The sequence below is a fragment of the Stegodyphus dumicola genome, chromosome X1, assembly GCF_044657685.1.
Source record: "Stegodyphus dumicola isolate Sdum_Otavi_A_Nest chromosome X1, ASM4465768v1".
Taxonomy (NCBI): Eukaryota; Metazoa; Arthropoda; class Arachnida; order Araneae; family Eresidae; genus Stegodyphus; species Stegodyphus dumicola.
This window is the reverse complement of record NC_140780.1, coordinates 82,385,162-82,411,091: the sequence shown is the minus strand read 5'-3', so window position 1 is coordinate 82,411,091 and position 25,930 is coordinate 82,385,162. Positions and strand designations below refer to the sequence as shown.

At 32.4% G+C, this 25,930-nt stretch overlaps 1 protein-coding gene across 5 annotated transcripts in view; it reads right to left on the bottom strand.

The window, feature by feature from the left end:
- Positions 1-13,411: 13,411 nt before the first annotated feature.
- The window catches only part of Ufd4 (ubiquitin fusion-degradation 4-like), a 405,607-nt gene continuing 393,088 nt past the window's right edge, over positions 13,412-25,930 (bottom strand). For all 5 annotated transcript variants that reach the window (XM_085808305.1, XM_085808308.1, XM_085808306.1 and 2 more), the window contains one exon: positions 13,412-14,923. In XM_085808305.1, coding sequence (XP_085664431.1) covers positions 14,641-14,923 — 283 coding nt within the window. In that variant the 3' untranslated portion in view covers positions 13,412-14,640. The remainder of the gene's footprint in view (positions 14,924-25,930) is intronic.

The window sequence follows — 25,930 nt, the reverse complement described above, 5'->3', positions numbered from 1 at the left end:
CTTTAGGTAATGTATATGATTGTTTAAAAGTTTAGATTTTGCTGCTATGTGCCACATTTTCAATCCACAAAATAGTTTAGAGAAATCGCCACAAGGGCCCTAGATTTTAAGAGAAAGCGTAAAAGGTATAATTATTCCAGAGAATTATTTTGAAAATTTTTTATGATTTGATCACAGACACAAAGATAGAACTTTTGCATTCGAAACCGAAAATGCAATTAATTCCTTTAAAAACAATGGAAAGTGTTCTGGCACTGAAACTTTCAAATAAGATATGTTGCTGTTTGAACAGTTTCCAAGGTCACGCAGTAGATTAAACGAGCGGATGGTAAATGTGACACGAAAATATGACTAACTTAGTGACTATCCCTGAAATAAGGATCAAGCTGTTTTACTATTAGCAATGCCGATCCATAGCCATAGGCAGAGCTGTTTTCCACTAGGGAGTTTGCTGCTCTTCTCACTACACATACAAAAATTGCCATAAGGCATCAGAACAATGTGCAAACAAATAAATTAAAACACAGTGCTTTGTTGAAATTATTTCTTTTTCCCTCCGATGGATTCATTTTTTCTTTTATTTTTTATCGTCTGTCGCCGACTAGGTCACGTGACTGGCGGTAGAGAAGGAATGTAATATTCTGTTAGTTAGCTTGAGGGCGACGCATTGAAATGATCTGTTCTTGGCCGCATAGCGGTAATTGTTCTTGATAAACGAATCTTGGCCCTATGATGGGAAAATTTATAATATATGTATGATTGTGCTTTCAATAATGTAAATAATGTACATAAGCTCTTCATTAAATGTTTTGTTTTTATAATAAAAAATAGAATCGTGAATTCGTGAGCATAAACGTGACAAATTTTTTACACATGATTTGGTGCCGAAATTCTCGGACCTTTAGATACTTTAAAATCGAAACTGAATATAGTTGAATATAGTTCTATGCTGAAATAATGGAAGGATACCTGAAAATATCAGGTAAGCCATTTTCTTTCATTCTTGAAGCATTCAATCTTGAAAAATAATGATTGAGTTAAATAAAAGTATTGAATATTTATGTTGATTTATTGAAATATTACTTGAATAATACTTCATTGATGCTTGAAAAAAATAACTGGTCTTAATCGAAGGAATTTGTGGACTATAAGTATATTGTTTTTAAAGGAAGTGCTTAAAATATTGAAATACTGTACTTTAATTTTTGTTACAATTATTTGTTGAATTTTATAAGGTTATATTCCATTACTTGAAATATGGAAAATATAGACAAATTAAAGTCGAAAAGAGCTGCCATCAGATCTGCAATCACTAAACAAATAAATAAAGCAGAAGATTTGCTGGTAGCAGCGATTGAAAGAACTGACACAGATTCCTTGTTAGAGTGTCAGGATATTTTGTCAGAAAAAGAAAATTCTTTAAATGAAATTGATAAAGAGATAGATAAATTGATTGAAGATAAAGCTGAATATGAAAAAGAATTAAAATCGGTTGAAGAATACTCTCATAAAATTTTGAGTATGAAATCCAAAATTAAGAATAGGTTAAGAAAATGTAAAGCAGATACCGAAGTTAACGTAGTTCAAAATGTACCTGTAACTCCTGTAATCGAAAATAAATTTGTTGCGGCAGTTAAGTTGCCGAAATTAAATATTGAAAAATTCTCTGGTGATCCCAGTACTTATTTAGAATTTATTAACTGTTTCAAGAATGCTGTGGGTAACAATGACTCTTTGTCAAAAATAAGTAAATTTCAATACCTGAAATCTCTTTTGACAGGTACTGCATATAATGTTGTATCAGGGTTTGATCTCACTGATGAAAATTATGACGAATGCCTAAAATTGTTAAACGAAAGATATGGTAGGCGGGATACAATCATAAACTGTCATATAAATAAAATTTTGAACTTAGAGCCAGTAAAATCATCAAATAATATAAGGGGACTTAGAAATCTGTATGATAAATGTGAAATACACATCAGAAATCTCAAGTCAATGGGGGTAACAGCAGGTTCATACGGGCATCTACTTTTGCCTATACTGTTAAAATTGTTACCAGAAAACATGGTTCTAGAATTTCATAAGAAAAATAATACAGAAAATGAGTATAAGGTCAATGACCTATTGGAATTTATAAGAGAAGATTTACGTGCCCGTGAGGCCACAATTTTAGTAAATAATTCTTCTAGTAATAAAATACATGACACTTACACTAATTTTAATTCCAAACAAAAATATAATCAGAACTTTTCTTCTAAGAAAAGTGTTCCTTCGGCTGCTGCCTTGAACACTTCTATAAAAATATTTTGTGTATTTTGTGACTCTTCGGATCATACAAGCTTGGGTTGTAAAAGGTATACAGACCAAGAGAAACGTTTTAAATTGAAGAAGGGAGGACGCTGTTACAAGTGTTTTTTAAAATCACACCTGTCTTCTAACTGTAAAAGTAAATTAACCCCATGTTCGAAATGTGGTAATAAATTTCACAATGAGCTGTTCTGTAATAAATCAGAAAAACATGAAAGTCCTGAAAATATTAACGCAGATAAATCCACAACCTTAGTATCTTGCGTTTCTGAACAGAAAAATAAAACTATTTCTACATTACTCCAAACTTGTATTGTATGTGTCTCTGGTGGTGAAAACAAAATCCATGCAAGGGTTTTGTGTGATAGTGGTTCAGAAAAATGTTTTATAAAAGAAAATTTAGTAGGAAAACTGAATTTAAAGCCTATAAGAAAAGAAAATTTATTAGTATATTCATTTGGCGGACGAAAACCACAAGAATCATCATTTGACGTAGTTTCTCTTGAATTACAAAATGTTTCGCAAACAAACAATTCCATAAATATTGAAGCCTTGGTAGTTGAAAAAATAACTGGCGCTACAGTCAAAATTCCAGACAAAGGTTTGATTCAACGCTTGAAAATGAAAGGATTTAATCCTGCTGATACAGGGCATGAACGGGAAATAACTATTTTACTAGGGTCAGACTTTTTATGGCAAATTCAATTAGGTATTGTAGGAAAAATTGGAAAACATTTATACATTTCAAAAACTATTTTCGGACATACTATTCAGGGGCAGATAGAATCAAAAGATAGAAGAATAAATTGTTGTAGTGTATCAGTTGAGAGTGAAAATGATGAACTGAAGAAATTTTGGGATTTAGAAGTCATGGGTATTGTTGAGAATAACGAAAAGAATTCTAGTGATTTAGAAATCATAAATGACTTTCAAAATAATTTGAAATTTAAAAATGGTCGTTATGAGGCAAAGTTACTATGGAGCAAATCTCGCGATTTATTGAGAAATAATCTTGAAGTGGCTAAAAGAAGATTTGCTAGTCTAGAAAATAAATTTAAGTGTAATGAAATGTTATTTGCAGAATACAACAATATTCTCAGGGAACAAGAACATTTAGGAATTGTAGAAGTATGCCCTGAAAACAGCTCGACACTTAATTCTTATTATATGCCTCACCATCCTGTAATTAGAGACGACAAAACAACAACAAAAGTACGCATCGTTTACGATGCTTCTTCAAAATCAAATAATGCTCTTTCTCTCAATGATTGTCTTCACCCCGGGCCAAATCTAAATCCAAATGTTTTGGACGTGATTTTGAAATTCCGCGAAAATAGGATCGCCTTTTCGGCAGATATCGAAAAGGCATTCCTTCAAATATCAATCGCAGAAGACAGAGATTATCTGAGATTTCTTTATTTTAAAAACCTTGATAGAAAAGAGAGTGTAATTTCTTACAAAATGACAAGAGCAACCTTTGGTGTAACTTGTAGTCCTTTCATCCTTGCCTGCACTATAAAACATCACATTGATAAGTACAAGAATTCTAACTTTAAGACTTTTGAAATGCTTAACTCAAATCTCTACGTGGATGACCTATTTTCTGGAGCGACAACTGTTGAAGAAGCGCTTAATCTATCAAATGAATCTGTTAAAATTCTTGATGAAGGAGGTCTAAATCTAAGAAAATTCGAAACCAATTCCCTAGAGCTTAAGCAGAAATGGCTTGAGGAAAAGTTAATCTCTCTCAATAGTGACACTCCATGTACATCCTTAAAAGTACTAGGTTTAATATGGAACAATGATGAAGATGTCTTAGGACTAGAATTAACACCCTTACTGTCCTCTATAAACACTGAATGTACCAAACATAATGTATTAAAAATAGCAGTCAAAATTTTTGACCCATCTGGATTTATCGCACCCTTTGTAATTCGAATTAAATGTTTATTGCAACAGCTATGGCTTCAAGGGGTACCTTGGGATGAGATCTTTTCTGGAGAACTCGAAAATGACTGGAAAATATGGCTTTCTGAAATAAAAGAACTTAAAATGTTGAAAATTCCCAGATATTATTTTCATGTACCAAATTTAGACAGGGACATTGTTCAGTTACATATTTTTAGTGACGCTAATCCGAATGCGTATGGCTCAGTCGCATACTTGAGATACAGAACTGATGAAGATAAATTTGAAACTACATTTGTTTTGGCAAAATCACGTGTTGCACCATTAAAGAAATTAACGCTTCCCCGCCTTGAATTGATGGGAGCACTGGTGGGTGCTAGGGTTGCCAACTACCTGAAAAATATTCTACATATTTCAAATGTCATTTTATGGTCAGATTCGGAAATAGTTCTACATTGGATTAAAGGTACAGCTAAAAGATGGAAACCTTTCATTGCTAATAGAATTTCAGAAATACATGAAATTTCAGATCCTTGTTCATGGAGACATTGCGAAGGAAAACTCAACCCTGCAGATCTAATAACAAAGGGTTGTTCTGCAAAAGAACTGATAGATTCTTCGAAATGGTGGCATGGCCCTGCATTTCTTTCGTTACCTGAAAGTCAATGGCCAAAATCCAAACTATTGACGTCAAAATTACATGATGTATCAGAAGAATCTCGAAAATCGGAAGCTATCCTAGCGTGTTTGATCAAAACAGACAAAACAGAAAATGTTCCACTCATGAATTTGACAAAATTTAGTTCCTTGAAAAACCTTTATCGTGTGACTGCTTGGATTTTCAAATTTATATAAAATTTAAAAGTAAAAAGGGAAAATAGAAATTTTGCGGAAATTTCAGCAGAAGAAATCAGCAAATCTGAAACCTTTTGGTTAAAACAAGCTCAAGAAGATAGTTTTCCTGAAGTTATAGAGTCTCTAAGAGAAAACAAGCATATTCCAAAAGATTCAAAATTGTTCGAATTAAATCCCATATTATCAGATGAAGGTCTACTTTTGGTACGAGGTCGGTTACAAAAGTCAAACCTACTATTTAACAACAAACATCCAATAGTAATCCCTTCAAAACATAAATTAAGTGAATTAGTAGTACGAGACGCTCATGAAAAGGTTTATCATGAGGGTGTATCGGATACTCTAGTGCATGTACGTGAAAAATTCTGGCTCTTAAGAGGAAAACAATACGTCAAATCAATCCTGAGTAAATGCTTAATATGCAAAAAATATAATGTACGTCCTGGACAACAAATCACTGCACCTCTTCCAGCGGATAGAGTTAATGAATCTCCACCTTTCGCAATTTGTGGACTCGATTTTGCAGGTCCTTTGTATGTAAAAGAAAATGACAACAAATACTACATTTTATTGTTTACTTGCGCTACTACAAGAGCTATTCACCTTGAGCTCGTAAAAGGCATGAGCACTGAAGAATTTTTACTTGCGTTCCGCAGGTTCGTATCCCGAAGAGGTTTGTGTTCCACTGTGTACTCGGACAATGCTAGAACATTTAAAAGAGCCGAACTTGAATTAAAGCAAATGTGGAAAGTGATTAACCACCCTGAAGTTAAAAAATTTTATGCTTCGCATGGAATCACATGTAAATACATTGTGGAACGTGCTGCCTGGTGGGGCGGTTTTTATGAACGTTTAGTTCGCAGTGTAAAAACTAGTTTAAGAAAGAACATTGGGAAATCATCTTTGACTCAAAGTGAATTAGAAACGCTTTTGCTTGAAATAGAAGCGATGATAAACTCGCGTCCATTAACATACGTCTTTTCTGATCTTGAAGAGCCCTCCGCACTTACTCCAGCCCACCTGTTGATTGGTAAACGACTCTTGAGTTTGCCAGCTGTAAGGAGGAATGACCAGGTTTACCAGGTTCCAGAGAAGTAATGTTAAAACGTTTCCGTACACGAGAAAATCTAATAAATCACTTTTGGAACAGATGGAAAAAAGAATATCTCCTGTGCTTGAGATCTGCTCATTATACCGGTCAGAAGAAACCATCTGCATTCAACGTAAATGATATAGTACTTGTTTATGATGAAAATTTACCTAGAAGCTGGTGGAAATTAGGAAGAATAACCAAAACTTTTATTGGTAGAGATAGAATGATCAGATCGTGTGAAGTGAAAACTGGTAATTCGGTAATCAAACGTCCAGTGCAGCTATTGTACAATTTAGAAATTGATGATATCAGTAATTGCAATAATCAGTGACTGGTAAAAAAAAAAAATTGGACTGAATGACTGATAAACTGATGATAAAAAAAAATGTTCTTTTTCATAATGTTTTCATTTATTCATTATTATTTTCCTTGGTTTAATGATTTGTGGTGATCTTGAGAAATGTTAATTTAAATGTTTTGTTTTTTCTATAGTTTCAGAAAAAATTTTCTTGGTGTTAAGAAATTATTGATATAATGTGACCTGTATATGTAAGTAATTTTTATTTGTTTCTTATTATTATAGTAATATTGTAATAGTTAGTTAAATTTATGATGAACCTATTGTTCATCGGGGGGGGGAGTTTGTTGAAATTATTTCTTTTTCCCTCCGATGGATTCATTTTTTCTTTTATTTTTTATCGTCTGTCGCCAACTAGGTCACGTGACTGGCGGCAGAGAAGGAATGTAATACTCTGTTAGTTAGCTTGAGGGCGACGCCTTGAAATGATCTGTTCTTGGCCGCATAGCGGTAATTGTTCTTGATAAACGAATCTTGGCCCTATGATGGGAAAATTTATAATATATGTATGATTGTGCTTTCAATAATGTAAATAATGTACATAAGCTCTTCATTAAATGTTTTGTTTTTATAATAAAAAATAGAATCGTGAATTCGTGAGCATAAACGTGACAAATTTTTTACACATGCTTAATTAAAATATTATAAAATGCTATTTATTTATTTTTGCTTTACAGTCATCAAAATCATCAATGACGTTATCGAACTCTTGTATTACTTTGTTTTTCTCCACACAGCATGGTAAGATTTCATCAGTGAAACTCATTAATGAAATCTTACTATACTGTGCACTACTATTACAAAGTAATACAAGCATGATTTTAGGCAATCTAAATTTTTAGCTTACAGACTACTCTTATATCTGGCAAAACTTAAGAGAAAAATTCTCAATTATTTTATGATCTAATTTCTAGAGTTTTCATTTTATTTTAAACCAAGTGTGAATGTTCCATGCAAGTCTTTATTTTTTCTTATCAGCAGTAGCAAAAATAAAATTTAATGTTTTTTTCCCCCTCTCAATGAGAAGCTAAGACTTTTAAATGATTACACAGAATGGACAAGCAATTGAACGTTTGAAAGAATATTGTAGATATGGTAGAAAAGATTGCATTAAAATTATTTAAATTCTAAAGAAGAAAATTATTAGAAGAGAAAGTATGCACATCCTTTTCACCCTTTATGCATATAGCAGTTTGTCATTTCAATAAAAATAAGGTTGACATTTTGAAATACCCGAGTCCCTTTCCAGGAACCACAACCTGATGTTTTGGCTGATGAAAACTTGGGCACCCTTATGCATAGCCAGTGTTTTCCAAAAAGGTGCATCCCTCTTTGTGTTTACCAATTTCATTAAGTTTCCAAAGAGTTATTTCATCCACTTCATAATTAATTAGTCCGCATGTGAAACGCAACTGATGAGTGCGCCTTTATGAAAATTTTTGGATTGGCGTAAGGTTGCTGACAATCAGTTTCAAGTTAGAAACTAATCTTGTACATGCACCCTTATGCCTCGGCACCATGAAAAAAATTTCTGTCTTTTCAAACAGCGGTGGACTTATGTAAAGTTGTGGCACAGTTATGAAGTGGTCCTTTACATCTGAGATTAACAAGGCTGATATTTTGCATAGCAAAAATGTAGATTATTAGCATGATAATTTTTGTATGGTGAAAGTTTTAGGAATCTGGAGCCACAGATCAAATTCAATTTAGGACGTTAAATATGTTGACTGAAAGGCAATTAACTTTTCTACATACAGGCGATTTAAATTTCCTCCCAAAGCAGTAGTTTTTCACCCCATTCTACTGGCCATGTGCAGAATATATAAATACTATAAATGAGAGATGTGGTGTGAAACCTACATCACCAGTTCAGTTTTAAATTTTAAACAGTCAGGATGTCAAAGCATAAAGTGTTTCCTTTGGAGGAGAAAACCAACATTTTCGGTAATTTTAAAATAATTTCTTGCACGTAGTTACATATCAAAGGTATAATAAATAAATTAACTGCAAGTAGTGTTTTCAGAATTACAAAATAGAATTCTGCATACTTTGAGCTCAAACATGAGTAATATAAAAAAGTATCATTCATTTAAATGAGATGATTTTGAACAAGCACAATCAATTTACTTTTTAGCACTTTTCTAAGGGTTTCTTTTGATGATTACAGCTAAATTATTGGACAAGAACCCAGAGTCCACGTTTTCAGAAGGATGATTGGCCAGATTGAAGCAAAAGTTAACATTATAATTCGAAAGATTATCATGGAAGTAAAAACTGCAACTTGACAAATGTTGTATTATAGTCAAAGGTTTGTACCCACTATTCATCTGACAATACTTTCAATGTCGATGAGAATCATTTGCTAATTAATCAGAGAATAAAACTAACTTTTAATAACAAAAGTGTGTTGATTAAACCAAACTTAGAGAACCTTAAAATTTCGTGCTAAGGAACATGAAGCACATGTTAGGAAAAACAAACATAAATCCACCATTGGTCAGAAAATCATTTTTTAATTTTTGAGCTGCTAAAATTATTCAAAAACGTCTTGCAATAATAAAAATCCTTCAGTTCTGGTTAACAATACCAATTTAATCCATTTTCACATGCAGCTTTTAACGAAATTATTTCACATTTGTTTTCACTTTTCATCAACAGATGGCACCAATAGCTGGACCTCCTTCCTTTTATTGCTACAGATTGAGCACAGACTTCTCTTTCGTCATTTACAATTCTGTAGCTAAAGACAGTTCTAGGTTTAAACCTTCAAAACTAGTGCTACAAATTTAGGAATATTACAGAGATTCTTCTTGCCTTGAAAATGCAAAACTTTAAATACATGGGAAAGGTGGATGGAATTGAGAGCAGAAACGCAAAAGTTCTAGAAAAGGGCACAACAAATACATCTATCAAAATCATCCTGTAAAAACAGCAACATATAAAACTGTTTTCATGCTAATTAATGTAAATTTATTTAATGATTTTTAATTTAATGAATGTACATTATACATATTTTACTTTTTAATACCTTATTTTCTTTCTCAAAATTCCATTTACTTCAGGTTAAAACAAGACTGATTTTAGTGAATGAAACATGCAAATTCATACAGGCATCAGAGCCAGTACAGCATGCTAATCTTCAAATGGTGATAGGTGAATTATTATCACAAGTTACAACTAAAGCTATATTTACCTTTGAATTATTAATACATTTAACTTATACAGTGCACTTGCTGTACTGACTGCCTAGACTACTGAAAATGCTAGAATAGGGCCTCTATATAAGCAATTCATGTAACAGTACATATCTAGGACAATTTCATGAACTAAAATTAAAATCTGTTCAATTTTGCTAACGAATTATTCATTTCTCAGATGGAAAAGGCCAAGAACTGAAGCTGAAATGAGTTTGAAGGTCAAATTACATAGTCAAAACTTTTTATTTATTATTATTATTTTGAGATAGCATGCCTTACAGAATGCTGACAGTCAGTTTTGTCTTCAAAGAGAACTTCAAGAAGGTAAAAACCATGCACTTGCCAGCAAGATATGTGACAGACATGGATTAATAATAATCTGAGCGAGGAAAGATTTTGGTATAAAACTTATAAGCAAATACTTTGAATGCACTGGTAAGATACAATAAAATGTACTACACAAAATCCCAGTGAAAATGGGGCTGCCTAGGCACAGACAGCTCTAATCACACATACAAACCCCAGTTCACCTGAGAGCACATACAATGAAACTTGAAATATCAAAAAATATTTGAACTGGTTACAAAGTTGCTTGATCAAATTAATCTCATTTCCAGTTAAACTGTGTAGCTGGTATATTAGCTTATTCTGAAAAAGATTTAGAGAGCTATCTGTCTAAGAAAAGGGTTATTTCATGATCCAGACTCCAAAATTACTCTGTATTTCTCTGCATGTAGAGAAAGTTATGATAGTCTGTACAGTCCAGTTGACAAAACCTGAATCTTGAACAACTTGTCCCATGAATTCAGTCACTTAGTCATAAATCAGCCAGTGCTGTTTGTTTGGATAAGCATTTCTATATTATTTACCTGAGAAAATGTTGATACCAGGACACAAAAGGGATCACTGTTAACTAAGAAAGCTGATAGCTGAAACTAAATTAAATCCCATTTATAAGATATATCTTTTCAGGTTAATACTACACCACACTATACTACCCAGACTATGAGAATAGATTTAAAACATAAGGAAGAAATCCTGCTACTGTCCAAGTTTGAGATACCAAGCAAATAAGTTGAGGAATAAGATGGATGTTAAAGAAAAAGATGCTACAGTAATCAACACCTGACACATGAGATTTAGTGATGCAACTCACTGAGGAGGAAAATGGAAAGTACTTGAAAGATACACTGACAACGAGCTTTTCAAAGAAAATGGTGACAATTATAATGATATGTAATAATTTACCACAGTATGCATTAATCAACTGTGGGAGGGAACTCTTTTTGCTGAGTTGCTCTTCAGATGGTGTGGGAGCAAAAAGGAATTATGGAAATTCTCACATGCTGTTTGTAGCATTTGTTCTGGACCAGCCCCCCCAAAGATCCTAATGAAATTCCCAAGGGTTTCTGCAAATGTATCATATCTGATATTGTTGCATCAGCTACCACTGAGTCATTATAAATTTTAGTTCCCATTTTTAATCATATAAGACCTGCTTGGATGAATGCACACGATTACCATATTGAGCAGATGATCATAGTGCTTCAATCATTTCAGGTATGTTGTTCAATCATAGCTATTTAATTCTGAATTTAAAGTTCTATAAGGTCAAAAGAAATGAAACTACCATTGGAAATACAATGCACAGAGTTTGACCATACTTTTCAAGTTAAAGGTATTTCAACACACATAAAAAATTATTACATTTTTTACCTCTACAAAAGATGTCCAAGTTTATATAATATGAAACCACTACATTTAATAGAGATGTCAATATAACTGTAATGTCTGATACCTCCCTCCCCCTGGTATTTGAGGGAAAAAGTTGTACAACACCCTCTGGCGATTGATTGCCACAGGGGAGAATCAGTTAGGGTGACTGCACGATTATCGCAGGCGTGCACTCGCCATATATCCTAAAAGGACTACACGATAATATGCAGGCATGTACTCTCAAATTGACTTTAATTAATGTTAATCTTATGTAAATATTTTGTAATCTAATTAACACCTCTTATATATATATATAAATAAAATAATGTGTGAGAAGAAAGAAGTCCCAGTATTGGATTAACACCACGGATGACAGCAAACTAAAGAACCTTTCAAAATCAATCATCACAATAACTTTCTTGACCAGGAATGTAATGATAATGAATGATATATTCAGTCATTGGCATTAAGCAACAATGTACCTCTCAGAGTTAAAACTTTGATAATGCTTAAATATTATTAAGAACCACATCAGGCCATTTGCCCAAAACACTGTTGCTCGATGTCACTTGCCCGACGGGTACTTGCCTAACAGATTATTTTTTTATTTACCACTAGATGGCTCGTATTTCATGCCAGGAATGGATAAGATTATTCCGATCAGCATGAGAAACTATTCCTTGTCACTTAAAACTTGAAAATACTTATAATTAAAAAATACAATTATTGATAATTAATTAATTGTTATAATAAAAAACAAATCATATAAAGATAAATTAATATAAAAATTGATTAAAATGCAGACAGCATTAATCAACTTTCGATCACAATGATAAATGCAATCCCAAAACATTATAGTTATTTCATCAGAAGCAGTTACAAAAGTCAGAACTTACTGCTGTGAATGCGCATTAAATATCAACTAGACAAACTATTTTATTTAAAAGATGGTACTAGACATTAATGAGAAACATGCGATTTTGCAGTAATAAAAAATATAACATTTAAATCTTTTACTTAAATTTAAAAAAATGCTTTTTATGGATACATATGCATATCTTGATCAGTTGTTGCATTTAAAAAATATATTTCCAATAAAGCATTGAATACAGCAGTACCCCATCAAAATAGACCCAAGCAATCAGCCCTGACAGAAAAGCTCATGAAAAAATGGCTTTCAAGAGTAATAATTATTGTTTAATTATACACGAGAATATTTTACGAGTACAGTTTTTACATGGTACCCCATCAATACAGACTGGACATCTGTACCTAAAAGAGCCTAACAAAACAGCCCAAATTCAAATTTTCAATACTTATAAAAAAGATGTTTTAAGAAATATATATGCAATATATTAATTTATCAATATAACAAACTTGCAATTCAAGTTTATATGCAATGTCATGAAGGAAGTCCATATGTTCCATGTTTGCATAACTTATTACTAATACTTACAGGTGTTCATTAAATTGCACATATTTAATTTTGCTTGCATCTGTTACAATTTAATAATAATAAGTGGCATGGATCATTATAGTTTAGTGACTGTAATAGTAATTACTCACACACACACAAAAAAAAAAAAAAAAAAAAAAAAAAGGGAAGGTCCAAAGTCCTTAAAAAAGCAGAAGGGAAGGTTACTGCTCATTTTCTAACTTTATGTCTTTAATGGTAATTTTTCTGCAGCTTAATGTGCAAAAATACTAGGCATGTTTATATTTTGTTTTCAAAAGAATTGTTTTGTAGTTATATATACATCTGATGAGTAACCGAGTTTTCGGGCAAATGTACCAGAACCTAAAAACAGCGTTGGAATATTTAGATGCTTTAACTTCTAAGGCTTTTAAAAAAACAGTTTATTCATACTATCAAAACAATTTTACACATATTTAATTTAAAAAGGAAGAAATATATATATAAATATTTCATATAATAAATAACAGAATAAAGTGAGGTAAAATATGCACTATACGTCAATTTTTTCAAATAATTTTATTACGAATTATTACCAAAAATTTCTTTAATTTTTTATTTTTAAATCATGTAGATTTTTTTAATTTGTTACAACATAGAATTAATTTGTATTCCAATGGATTTCATAAAAGTATGCTATTTGACAACAATACTAAAATGAGAAGCAACGAAAATTGTTCAAAACAAAACAGTCCACCAAACTTAGCTACAAATCTAAATATATGCATCATGATCTTAGCACCACAAGTGCTACATATAAAATATTGAAACCAATTGCACATTATCTGAAGACGACACATATTTAAATACTGTAAGCTGACTTACAGATATTAGTACACATACATACTGATTTAAGCAAACTTTTACAGGCAGGAAAATCAATTTTATTCAAATAAATTAAAAATCATAGATTATTTCATGAATATATACATGCATATTTAATTCACCATTCATACTGTAATTTCTCAGTTTAATTCATAATGAACACACATAATTTGCAGATTAAATTCTGAAAAATGTAATTGATCCTTTTCATTTTAAAATTTACATAGGAAAATTAATGAAATTGTGGGAAGGGTGAAATAATTGTATTAATTTAATCTACAATTTCTCTTGGAAACAGCAAAAATAAACAAATCAAAATAATTTTGTTTCTTCATAAAATTTATTCCAGCATCACTTTTTCTTCTATCCATTGTTTTTAGTGTGCTGGGATATGGAATGGATAATCTTACTGTATCCAACAGTTTCATCATTAAAATGAATAAACTGGAGTCTTCATCCAAGGTCCAGCTCAAAATCTGATGCGAGGAAAGCTATAAAGTATTTACTAACGTACAATAAATGTTTACAACATCCCCTTCATTAATTAATAAACACAGCAATATCACAAGTGTTTTCCCAAAAGGGAACTATTTACATTCTTCAAAGCAACTAACTGCACTGTTGTTGCATATCATGAGGCACCACTTGAAAAAGGCAATTATTAATCCTTTACAGTAAAAAAGTATAATGGACAAGTACTTCAACAGTTCTTAATGTACTTATCTCACTTGAAGGAAGCTCTCATGATTTGACAAATTGGAGGACTAGGGGAGGCACACAGTTTGTGTTATTCTCAGTCGGAAATCCCTGAGAATTTCAGGCCACAACAGAAATTTCTTTTCCAGTTCTGATATAACAAGGAAATAACCAAAGACAGCTTAATTTTAACTAAAATACACTTAGATCAGTTCAGATGAAAACCTTTTTCTCTTGTAGCAGCTAGAAGTCGTTCCCTCATTATTTCCTCAGAGGAATAATCTGGCAGTTTTAGGTAATGGGCACAAGTATTAACTGATGGGTAACTCCCATCAGTAGCATCAACTTTGCGCACAACAGTCAATCTAGGATGCAAATTAGCCAAACCACCAGGTGGCAATGATGAACACCCAGTAGCAAACTGAAGAAAAGATTTCCTTTCAGCTCCATCCATTTTCACCAAAACGTTCACAAAATTTTGGAATCCAGGGCTGTAAAATATATTTACATTAAAACTGGTGAAATAGTGAAAGTATATAAAATACAAGATAAATGAAAGATACTTATAACATCAGCACTCAAACATTATACATACAGGGTTGACAAGAAAATGCAAAAGGCATTATTCAAATAACTTATGAGTGAAGATGGCCATGAAAGTGAATGTTAGTAAGGTAAAGTGACCACTTATATCCACTAGGCAAGACTGATGAAAATACCCTTTAAGTTGCAAAATTTATTATTTAGCAGCAATACCTCAGAAGGTACATATGGTAAAAAAGTTGTAGAACATCACCAAATTGGTAGGAAGGCACAATTCTAAGAACTGCACACAGCATGTAGTAAGCTGTAAATACAAACATTTAAAAATATATTTACTCTTACATGCAAATCCAACCTTTGTCTTCAAATGTTTTGAGCTTAATAAAATAACTACAAAAATAATTAACTTAGCAATTATTTACCCTGAGCACCTTCAAAGTCATTTCTCCTTGAATATGGAGCATGCAGAAAACATCTAACACACTAGTATATAGTACAGCTGATGTAATTGCATTGAAAGCTGTAACGTCTCTATGCCATGTTCCCTTAATAATCCTTTTCAAGTGTGTAAAGGGAAGCATATCATAGAGAACCATATTAGGACTACATGGAGGATGTCAAAGAGCTAATTTTGTGTTTTGTTATAAATTGCTGAATAGACACAAAAGTACACACACTGGTCAATGAATTACAAACCTTTGAGATTTTCATTTGAATGCATGCTAGGGATGAAGAATGCAATTTTTTTTTTATGATGTGGGTTACACATGTTAGAAGGCTAGTACAGGGTTTGTACAGATTTCTGCATATGGAAATTAAGTAATTTTAAGGACCATTAATGAAAAAAATTAAGGACCTATGAGCAAATGGGAACTGAATAAATTCAATTAAAAATATTATCCATGCCTGAACTTCACTATTATAATACCACCCCAAAAATAAAATAGATAGGTAGGTAGGATGCATTATTATTAAACATAACTTAATTAACATAATTATTAAGTTTGAGAATAAAATAAACTTTATGAAATTTATCAAGTAGCATTAAATATTTTACTCTTATTAACATATTTAAAAGAAGATAAGTGACATTTTATTTACATTTTACTAACAGCTACCTTTATGTTGATTTTTATTTATATCTCATTTTATCACAGTTGTTCAGTCTAGAGGTTTAGTAAACAGCAGGTATGAGAAGTAAAATTATAATCAGCACGATTCATAACATAAGAGCCACCATTGCTGTTTACCTAGAGAGACTTGCTTATCAGAACAGACCTGAAAGGCCTGATGTAAGAACGGTTGGCAAGTTTTGAAAGTTAGTATCAAAGCTTCGTGTAGAGGTTCAGTGGTTGTAACCAAGTTAATACAATTTAAGGTTCCAATAAACAATTAAAGCACCAGAGGTGATAAGTTGTTTCATATTAAGTCTCACTAGATGTGAAGCATAAGTTTTATATGAATTTTTACAATTTTGTGTTTTATCTCATGACCACGGTAAAGATAAATGAAAGGCAATAACTCGCTTTAATATGCAGAAATAATTTTTAAGGGTTAGTTATAAATAATTAAATTAGGTAGTTAGATAACCTTAGCCATTATGGATTTACATGGCCACTATTAAATTTAATTTATTCTTAAATAATATTTGATAAAAAACCCTATTAAAATCACAACCTAATAAAATTTCACAGTTTAAAATACATATAATTTATAACATTGATTCTTAGGATATAATTATCCTAACAGTACAAACAGTACTCAAAAAATATTTATGTGTCTGTTTAATTTAAAGCCTTTCCAGACATTTTGGCTAATTTATATCAATTTCCTTCTCTTTATCTTTTTGAACAATTAGAAATTTGTCTCAATATGCAAACCAAAGTTCTCACTAGTTTCTCCGTGCTTTATCCAGGGTTCATAGCCACATTTTAGTTAAAAAAATAAGCAGCTGTCTAATTACATTATACACAACTGCATAACCTTAAAAGAAAAATTAGACTTGTAATTTAAAATATGAGAAATTCAGTATTTATTAAGAGAGAATGAGTATTACTAAACCATGGAAAATAATTACTTTTTTTTTAAATTTTAAATAATAGTTCAATTTACAGAACTAGTTTACAATGAGCGGGAAAAAAAAAAAAAAAAAAAAAAAAAAAAAAAACTATGCAGAACTAAACTATATTACAAGATTTAATGATGAAATTTCAGTTCAAAATAGAGAAAAAAATAATAATAAGGCATATTTATTGTATTCACTTGGAACCTAATAATAAATACAATTTTATTTTTCCACTCATATTGATATTTAAATAATTTAAATCTAAATTCTAAACATTTTCTAAATTTTCATTGTATATCAGTTTTCTCTTAACAGATATTGCAAGCAAAGTAATTTAAGTAAAAAAGAGGAACATTTCTGAAATCAGAAGACAGAAATTTGCTTCATGCAGTCATCCTTTAATAGTAAAATCTTAACTAACCCGCATACTTGGAAATTGGCGAATATTCGGACACTTCAGCGTAACTTGAAAAAGAGGAGCGAAGGGGGGGGTGGGGTAGACTGTAGCCGCTCTTTAAATTTTTTCCCTAAATAAATGCTTTTGACATTTCGATATGCACATCATATAAAAATAAACCAATGGAACTGAAAAATATTCTGCTTAGCAAGCACAGTAAAACTCTTTTAAGTGTTCATAAACAAATCTCGGACAGAACATCAAAATTAATTATCTCTGCAAAATATTGCAAGCGTTATTGCGCAATACGTGCTCCGTAATTCTTCCCTATGTGATATTACGCAATCGGAATCAACAGCTGCCGGTATTGGGAGAATAAAGAACTAAATAACTGGGGTGTTTTTCGTTCTAATTTTCAACAGACGGCGTTAAATTTCCAGAATAGAATCATTCTTCGCTTGGGTTGGTAGACCACAGAACTTTTAGTCCTATTCAATCCACATTGGAAAGTGACAAAAAAAAAAAAAAAAAAAAAAAAAAAAGTCCGTTGCTTGTTTTGCAGCGAACTGTAACAGTTTCAATATTCGAGATTTTGCGGAGAAAGGGAAGAACCTCCCAATCTTCGTACTGTATAATGTATTGGCCAAAAAAACAAAATTATTTTGACTATTCGATTACTTTCCCTTTATTTATTACTTTCGCATTTCTTTGACCAATAGAACGACGGGCACCTGTCTGTACTCTTCGTGCACACCAAAGGTTATGTTAATGCAGAGAAAGGGGAAAAGCTATTTCCGGGAGTATGATTCACCATCTGACATTCCATATTAGGAAGAAAAGTTGTTTATTTAGTTTCGGCTTTGGTACCGGGAAAAATAGCGCATTCATTAAAAAAAAAAAAAAGCACTAAAAGCAAAAAATAAGCACTAAAAACAAAAAAATAAGGGCTTTAAAGAAAAAGTAAGCACCTATAAGGGCCTTTATATTTTATTTTCAAATATAAGGACTTATAAGCACTTATAAGGACCACTAGGAACCCTATTTATCTCTTAAATTTTTAACCTCTCTACAACATACCTATGAGGATTTACCGGCTCTGGCAAAATATACATAGTCCCACCCCCAACAAGATGTGAAGCAAATTATCGCTATGTCTGAAAAGTCAGACAAAGGTTTAAATAAGCCTCTTATTTAAAAAGAACTTAAAATATAAAGGCATGTTCTTACGTTAACAAAATCAATTACAGCTCGTGGTGATGTTGTTAAACAAGAACAGTCAAATTCAAGTTAAAAATATAGACTAGTGGTCAAAGACTATACAGTTGAATGTTAATTTAATGTGGCCTAGTACCTCAATTGTCATACCAAATTCAAATGTTGGCAGCGATCATGCAAAGTCAAATAATTACAAATTATCATGGCTGGCAAGAACTAATGCAGAGAGCAAGCGGAAATACCTTTGTCCTACACTTCATACACCTCAGTTTAAAAACTGTCCAAGTGATTTGCACTCTGGTGAGGATACAGAAATGGGAAATTGCAGTAAAGGTTGAAGTTAAGCAACTGGGTAATTTACATAATAACAGCCGTATATACCTCTAAAGAATAAATTTTTTCATTTTAAAAGTTTTGGATTTAATTCAAGATTTCTGTTATTCTAAAAATTAAATGCTTTAAGAATGTATAGAAAAAGCTTCTAATTTTATTTCTTCAGCAATATGAACATTCAGAACAAATATGAAATAAATACGATAAGGGCCAGTTACAAAACTGGCGTGGCAGAATTTTTAGAATTTACAACAGCCATTAGAACCAGAATTTAGAAAGGCACTAGGCAGCAAAATTTAGGATCTACAGGTGGGTAAATGCCTATCACCAGTCCTGTGTGTGATGCAATTAACATATTAGATTAATCTTTTAAATTGTCAGTTTTCAATTTATTTATTAATAAAAAAATATCCTTTATTTAATGCCTGTCCATGTGATATGATTAGAAGCATTTTTGATAGTTTTCAAACTTGTGTCTAGTGAAAAGTAGAGAAAATAAAGGGAAGGTAAACATGTTAAGAAAAAAATTTCAGATCAGAAGTAAAACATTGAAATATTATGTTTTCATTGTTCTTCCAGATGTTCTCCAAAAAGTAAGAAATTTAGCGCAAACTTTCTGTAAAATACACCCATTACGTGTTAACACCACGAAGACATTTTTCATTTTTTCACATATTTCTGGAATCCTCTAGAACAGTGATGGCAAACAGTGATAGAACAGTTTTGCTATGGCACGTGTGCCACAGCCAGCAAGCATAGCCTCATCAGCCAGCACGCGAATAAAATATTATTTCCTTAATCAACAATCACAATAATATGATACTATGTAATTTAAATAAGTGTTTTATATAGTATGGTCTTGAACGGTTCACTTACTTATCGCATAATGTCATTGGCATAGGGCCTAAGCCTAGATATAAGATTTTCATATATCGCCATAGAATGATATACATATTTTATTGACCTAATTTATAATGTTTCAATTATTTGGGCCAATCATATTACTTGTTACTTGGCAAAGAATATGCCAAAGTTGAAGCAGCTAATGTTTGTTAAAACGAATTCAAATTTATCACAGACTGCCGATGACTTTCATTCATTGTTAAATGAATAAAATTAATACTTTCATTGTTAAATGGATTCCAGTTTCCAAATCTAAGCATTTTAAGGTAACTTATGAATAATTCTAATTTAATACCTTAAACAGAATGGCACACGGCCATTCCACTTTGGGCATGTGGCACCAAAATGGTTTGCCACCACTGCGCTAGAACATGAGCCTATAAATCTTGCCTTCAAATCCTTCTAAACTTCCCAAGTTGCAATGTCTAAAATCGTAAAGAAAAATTACCCCTACCAATTCTGTAACAAGAAAAAGCTGGAAATATTTTGGGAAGAAAAAATTAGGAGGAAAAGAGTAAAATTAATTTAATAGAGAAAACTGATGCATATTCTGAGACAATTACAACAGAGAAACTCTTACAATGAAAAAACTAAAAAGAATGAATTACACAGCTATTTTGTTTTTGCTAAGAACTGTTTCGTAAATTGTGATTTATAGCATTATACTTTGTTTATTCATGCACATTTGGATGCCTGCGACAAAACCACTTCTGCCCAACAAGCAAAAATTCATTTGCAGTGGTGCTAGGAAAGAAGCCACTGGACATCTGAGGATTGGAAACGGGTAATGTGGCCAGATGAATCACACTACACCTTATTTTACACTGATGGAAGACGTCGAATTTTGCGAAAACCCTATGAAGCCATCTTGCCTTACTCACACTGTGCAAGAGTCTGGTGGGAGTATCATGATATGGGGCATGTTCTGCTGGCATGGAAATGGTGCCCTGATGTTCCTCAAGGGTAAACGAACAGCCATGAGATATCCAGATATACTGGCAGATCAAGTGCACCCTGCAATGCTGCATTTTTTTCCTGATGGCAACAGATACTTCATGGATGATAATTCAACTATATATCGTGCCAGAAGTGTTCAAAATTTGTTCGCCGCAGATCAATCTTAACCCCATAGAAAATGTGCTGGATATGGTGGAAATATGCATCCGACAGCACTCTCCTCTTCCATCTAATTTACAAGATCTAAAAAGCTGCATAGCCAATAAATACATGATATTCTCTGTATGTAAATGCACCCCAGAAGCAATGCATTACATGTGCTGCCATGCAAACAGTAATGCCAGAGCTCTGCTACAAATGTATCACATGGCTTCCAGATAGACAAAACCCAAAACACAGAATGTTTCAGCAGTAACGTCATCAACTTTGTGAAACAGGCTTTTTCCATGTTGCCAGACAGGATGCTGGACAATGACGAACTGTACATAATCCATGATTTGCAGACACTACCTTAAACACTGTGGCTGTTCAAATAACAAAGCTGTTGCACAGAATGCAGGTTTGAGGCAACATACCATTTGGAGAGCGTTGAACGAAAATCACTTACACCTGCAAGCGAGTACGCGAGTAAAAGCTTTGCAAGCTTTGAATCCGCAAGATTCAGCAAGTACAAGCTTTGAATCTGCAAGATTATCCTCTGCACCTGAACTTCTGCCTGTGGCTTTTGCAGCAATCTTCATTGTAGCCAGACTTCACAGCTCATGTGCTATTCACAGATGAGGCGATGTTTACCTGTGAGGATGTAGGGTGAATCAAACAACTGACAATCCACCTTACTTGATAAATCTAACTTTGAATATGAATAACAGATCACCAAGAAGTGGAAATATATGTTAATTTTTACACATAACAATTGATTTAATTTAAAGCAAAAATAAAGAAGAACCAACAAAAATTCCCAAACTGAAAAATTTCAGAATCATTTTAAATAAACATATGCAGATTTTTGCCTAAAGAATTGAGAATACACCAATGAAAAATATGTTTAACTCCATCTATATTTTTTCTATGTGGCTTCAATTTCGATCTAATGTTGAATAATCTTACCTTAAACCTTTTCACTTTTGTGATGACGTTTATTATGTGAATTTTAAGCCACACTTTTAAATAGAGAAATGGCTGCTCAGAGAAACCAGTATTGATGTAAGAAAATTCGCGGGATGCCTTTGTGGAGGACTTTCTAAGGGAAACGGGCTCATTTACACGTTACACATGGGGAAAACCACGAAAACGCCCATGCAGCTGGCCCGTTTGCGGGATTTGAACCGAACTACCAGTGTTCAGTGACTTTACCGCTCGGTCGCTGGTGGGCCCAAGAAAATTCGCACTAAAATTATATAATAAAGGAAAATTTTATAGTGAAATAGCTAAAATTATTGGTAAATGTCACATGTATGTACAGAAAATCATTGGAAAAGCTAAAAGTGACAGATTGATTGAAAACAATAGTGGAAGAGGAAGGAAGGGTATTCTAAGTGATGTTACCAAAAGAAAATTTTGAAAGATATCACCATTGATCCTGAAGTAAGTGCAGTCAAACTTGCTGCAGAAACTTCTCAAATAACTGGCAGAAGTGTTGAAACTTTGAGAAATGTAATTAGACAAGCTAGATATAAAAGTAGAATTGCTAGAAAGAGACCATTCATCACTTTGCAAACTCAGGAAAAAAAAGCCTTTGGAGTTTGCAAAAACTCATCAGTTAATAACTTAAGATGAATAACTTTTGGAAGAAATTATATTCACTGATGAAAGTAAGTTCAACATTTTCTGCAGTGACTGTCATCCTACCATATGCAGAAAGGACAAACACCATTTTGGATCCAAAAAATTTACATCCTGTAGTTAAACGTGGTGGCTCCGTTATGGTTTGTGGTTGTATGATTTCAACTGAGGTAGAAATTTAGTTTTATAAATGGCATTATGAATCATATGGTTTACCTGGATGCACTTCACATTAATCTAAAAAAAAGTGATGAAAGTTAAGTTAGGTTTCGATGGAAATTTCATATTCCTGCATGACAATGATCCCAAACACACAGCTCATAACATGAAAATGTTGTGCCTTTTTCGTTGTAAAAGCAGTTATACACACCACCACAGTCCCCAGACATCAATGTCACAGAAAATCTACGAACCACACTCGAAGCAGCGATCCAAAATACAGAATTAAAACAATGCTGCAAGATAAATGAGATAAAATATTTAGATACAAGCGAAAAAGTTGGTCAAATTGGTACCACAACGTTTGGAAGAGATCATAAAAGCCAAAAGACATGCAACAAAATATTGACACTTTCTTTGTATGTGAGATATCACAAAAAATTCATTGGTGTATTCTTAACTTTTTGAGGCAAAAATCTGCATATGTTTATTTAAAATGCTTCTGAATTTGTTTATATTAGAATTTTTTGGTTAATTGCTCTTTATTTTTACTTTAAATTAAACCATTTGTTATATGTAAAAATAAAAACGTGCTTTCTCTTCTTGGCAATGTGTTATTTATACTTAAAGTTAGATTTATCAAGTAATGTGTATTCTCAATTGTTTGAGCCACTGCATGCATGCACATTCTCGTATGTAGGCAACAGAGAATCCTAATGCAATGCGACTATATGCATCTTAACAATGAATCAGCGTGAATGTGTGGGCGGGTATTGTCCGCTTTCTAATTGGTACACCATGGGGAAAAAAGGGGGGACACAGTTCTATATCTCCTGCTCTACTGGGCCGATTGAAGAATTTCAACTTATCTCTCAAAAGCGTGACTTAGGATATGTATTAGACTTATATATAGCATTGTTCTATTACATGTATTTTGATACAAAATCAGACTTCTTTGAAATGACATGCCAAATTTTTTCCATATTTCACTTCTACATCTCAAATTATGTCAAACTGCAAAGTTTTGTAAAAATCATGCGAGAAGTTTCTAAAAAATTAGCTCTTAAAATTTTAGCTTTTTGAAAATAATTTTGAATTATAAACTATAGAATTTTTGCCATCATTTTAAAGTAAATGTATTTCTAAGCATACCCGCAAAAAATTAAGTTTTTTTATTCAAAATTTCTAAGATATACGGATATACGTGAATTGACATATTGGTGTATTTTAAAATTTACCATATTTTTATAAGCGATAATAGTGAAAATGTGGTTTATACACTCTATTAAAATTATTTGAAAGTATGAATGATGACTTTTTTTCCTTTTGTGGACAATGAAAAAAAGGAAAAGAAAATAGGTTGCTATAAATTAAGAAATTTGCCAAGTGAATTATTCTTGGCACAAACTGAAAAAAATCTGCCATGATAAATTTTAAAATTTCTCCATAAATTTGTCACCAAAAACTACAAAATTTAATATCTAGGCATAATTTGAGTTGTAGAATCGAAATATAGAAAAAATTGTTATGTCATTTCAGAAAAAGTCCTATTTCGTGTCAAAACACCTATGTTAGGACAATGCTATATATAAATCTAATATATATCCTAAGTCGCACTTTTGAGACATCAAAAATGCAATTTGAATGCACCAATTAAATGGCCAATGTCATCTAATTTTTCTGGAAGAGTTATTACCAGAACTGCTGCAACATGTTCAGATCTCCATTTGCAAACAAATGTGGTTCCAGCATGACACCAGCCCACTTCAGCACCAATGTTCACAATTACCTGAATACCACTTCTGGGGTGCGATGAATTGGCTATGGGGGACTCGTCCCTTGGTCACCCCAATCTTCTGATTTATTGAGCCTCTATTACATTTTCGGAGCACTTGAAGAGTCTCATTCATGTGACTCCAGTTGACAATCTCATAGCTTGAATATGTACCTGCAACCTGCATGTGTACATCAAATACCTGGCATCTGTGCCAGTGTACGTGAATCACTTCACCGACGTTGTCAAGCATGTATTGCTGTTGATAGACCGAATTTTGAACAGTTCTTGCAAACACCTTGTTTCATTTCAAGCGAGACACCTGTATTTATGACTAAATAAATGGATTATGACCTGGATTTCCTATGCGAATATGATTTGTATCTTTGTTCTGTAACTCCCCTCCAAATTTGTATGGTGAATTTGGAATCACCCTGTATATTAAAAGAAAAAAGAGAGAAAGAAGCCGATGTACACAAGTAGTTCTCTATTACAGGCATTCTGACAATGACTACCATCAAAAGATATTGGCAGGATATTCAAATAAAATGTATTGTAATGTATCCACCATAAACAATGGTTTATGGTGGATATGGATGAAGTGCTTGCAAAAATTCAGATCCTAATGTTTAGTCTCCTGTTGCTTTAGCTATGTCTGAATGGAACACGACTAGCAAGGGCGATGCAACAGAACAGGTATTTCACATTACTTTTAAAAAATGTGTTTAGTATATGAATATTTAAACTTACTGAGAGGCAGCACTACAGTAAAACTAAAAAGTAACATGAAGTGAGAATTTTTCAGACTTTTGAAATCTTAACTACATTGGAACAAGCTCATAACAAACTGAACATGTATGGCTTATTTTAATTTAGATTCCATATTTTAAATATTAATTGCATTCTGCATCGGGTCTTTTAGTAATGCACATTTAAGTGTGTTCTCAGAAAAATTAAATGTAAACTTTTTCTTGTATCAAAGGGCCCTACAACATATCTCCCACAACCAAACACAAAGAGATATTACAGAATTATGCACAATTACAAATTGTTATAATGCATTATCAGCAGTTTACTATGGTACTAAAATAAAATTTTTGTAACCTGAAGATAGCTTGATTAGACTGATAGGAATCATGTAAGTAGAGTGTTATCAATTTGGCAGTGCTCTACCAAAAATGTCTTAACAAATGTGATATCTCCTAATTTAACGGAGACATGAAAATGAATTCAAACAAAAACTACTATTATGCAATATCAAATGGTAGACTGACCATACTTGCAGAATTTACATAAAACAATTACAATAGACTGAACTCGATGCTACATTGCAATGATGCGACTACAAGAAATTTTAAAAAAAAATTCAT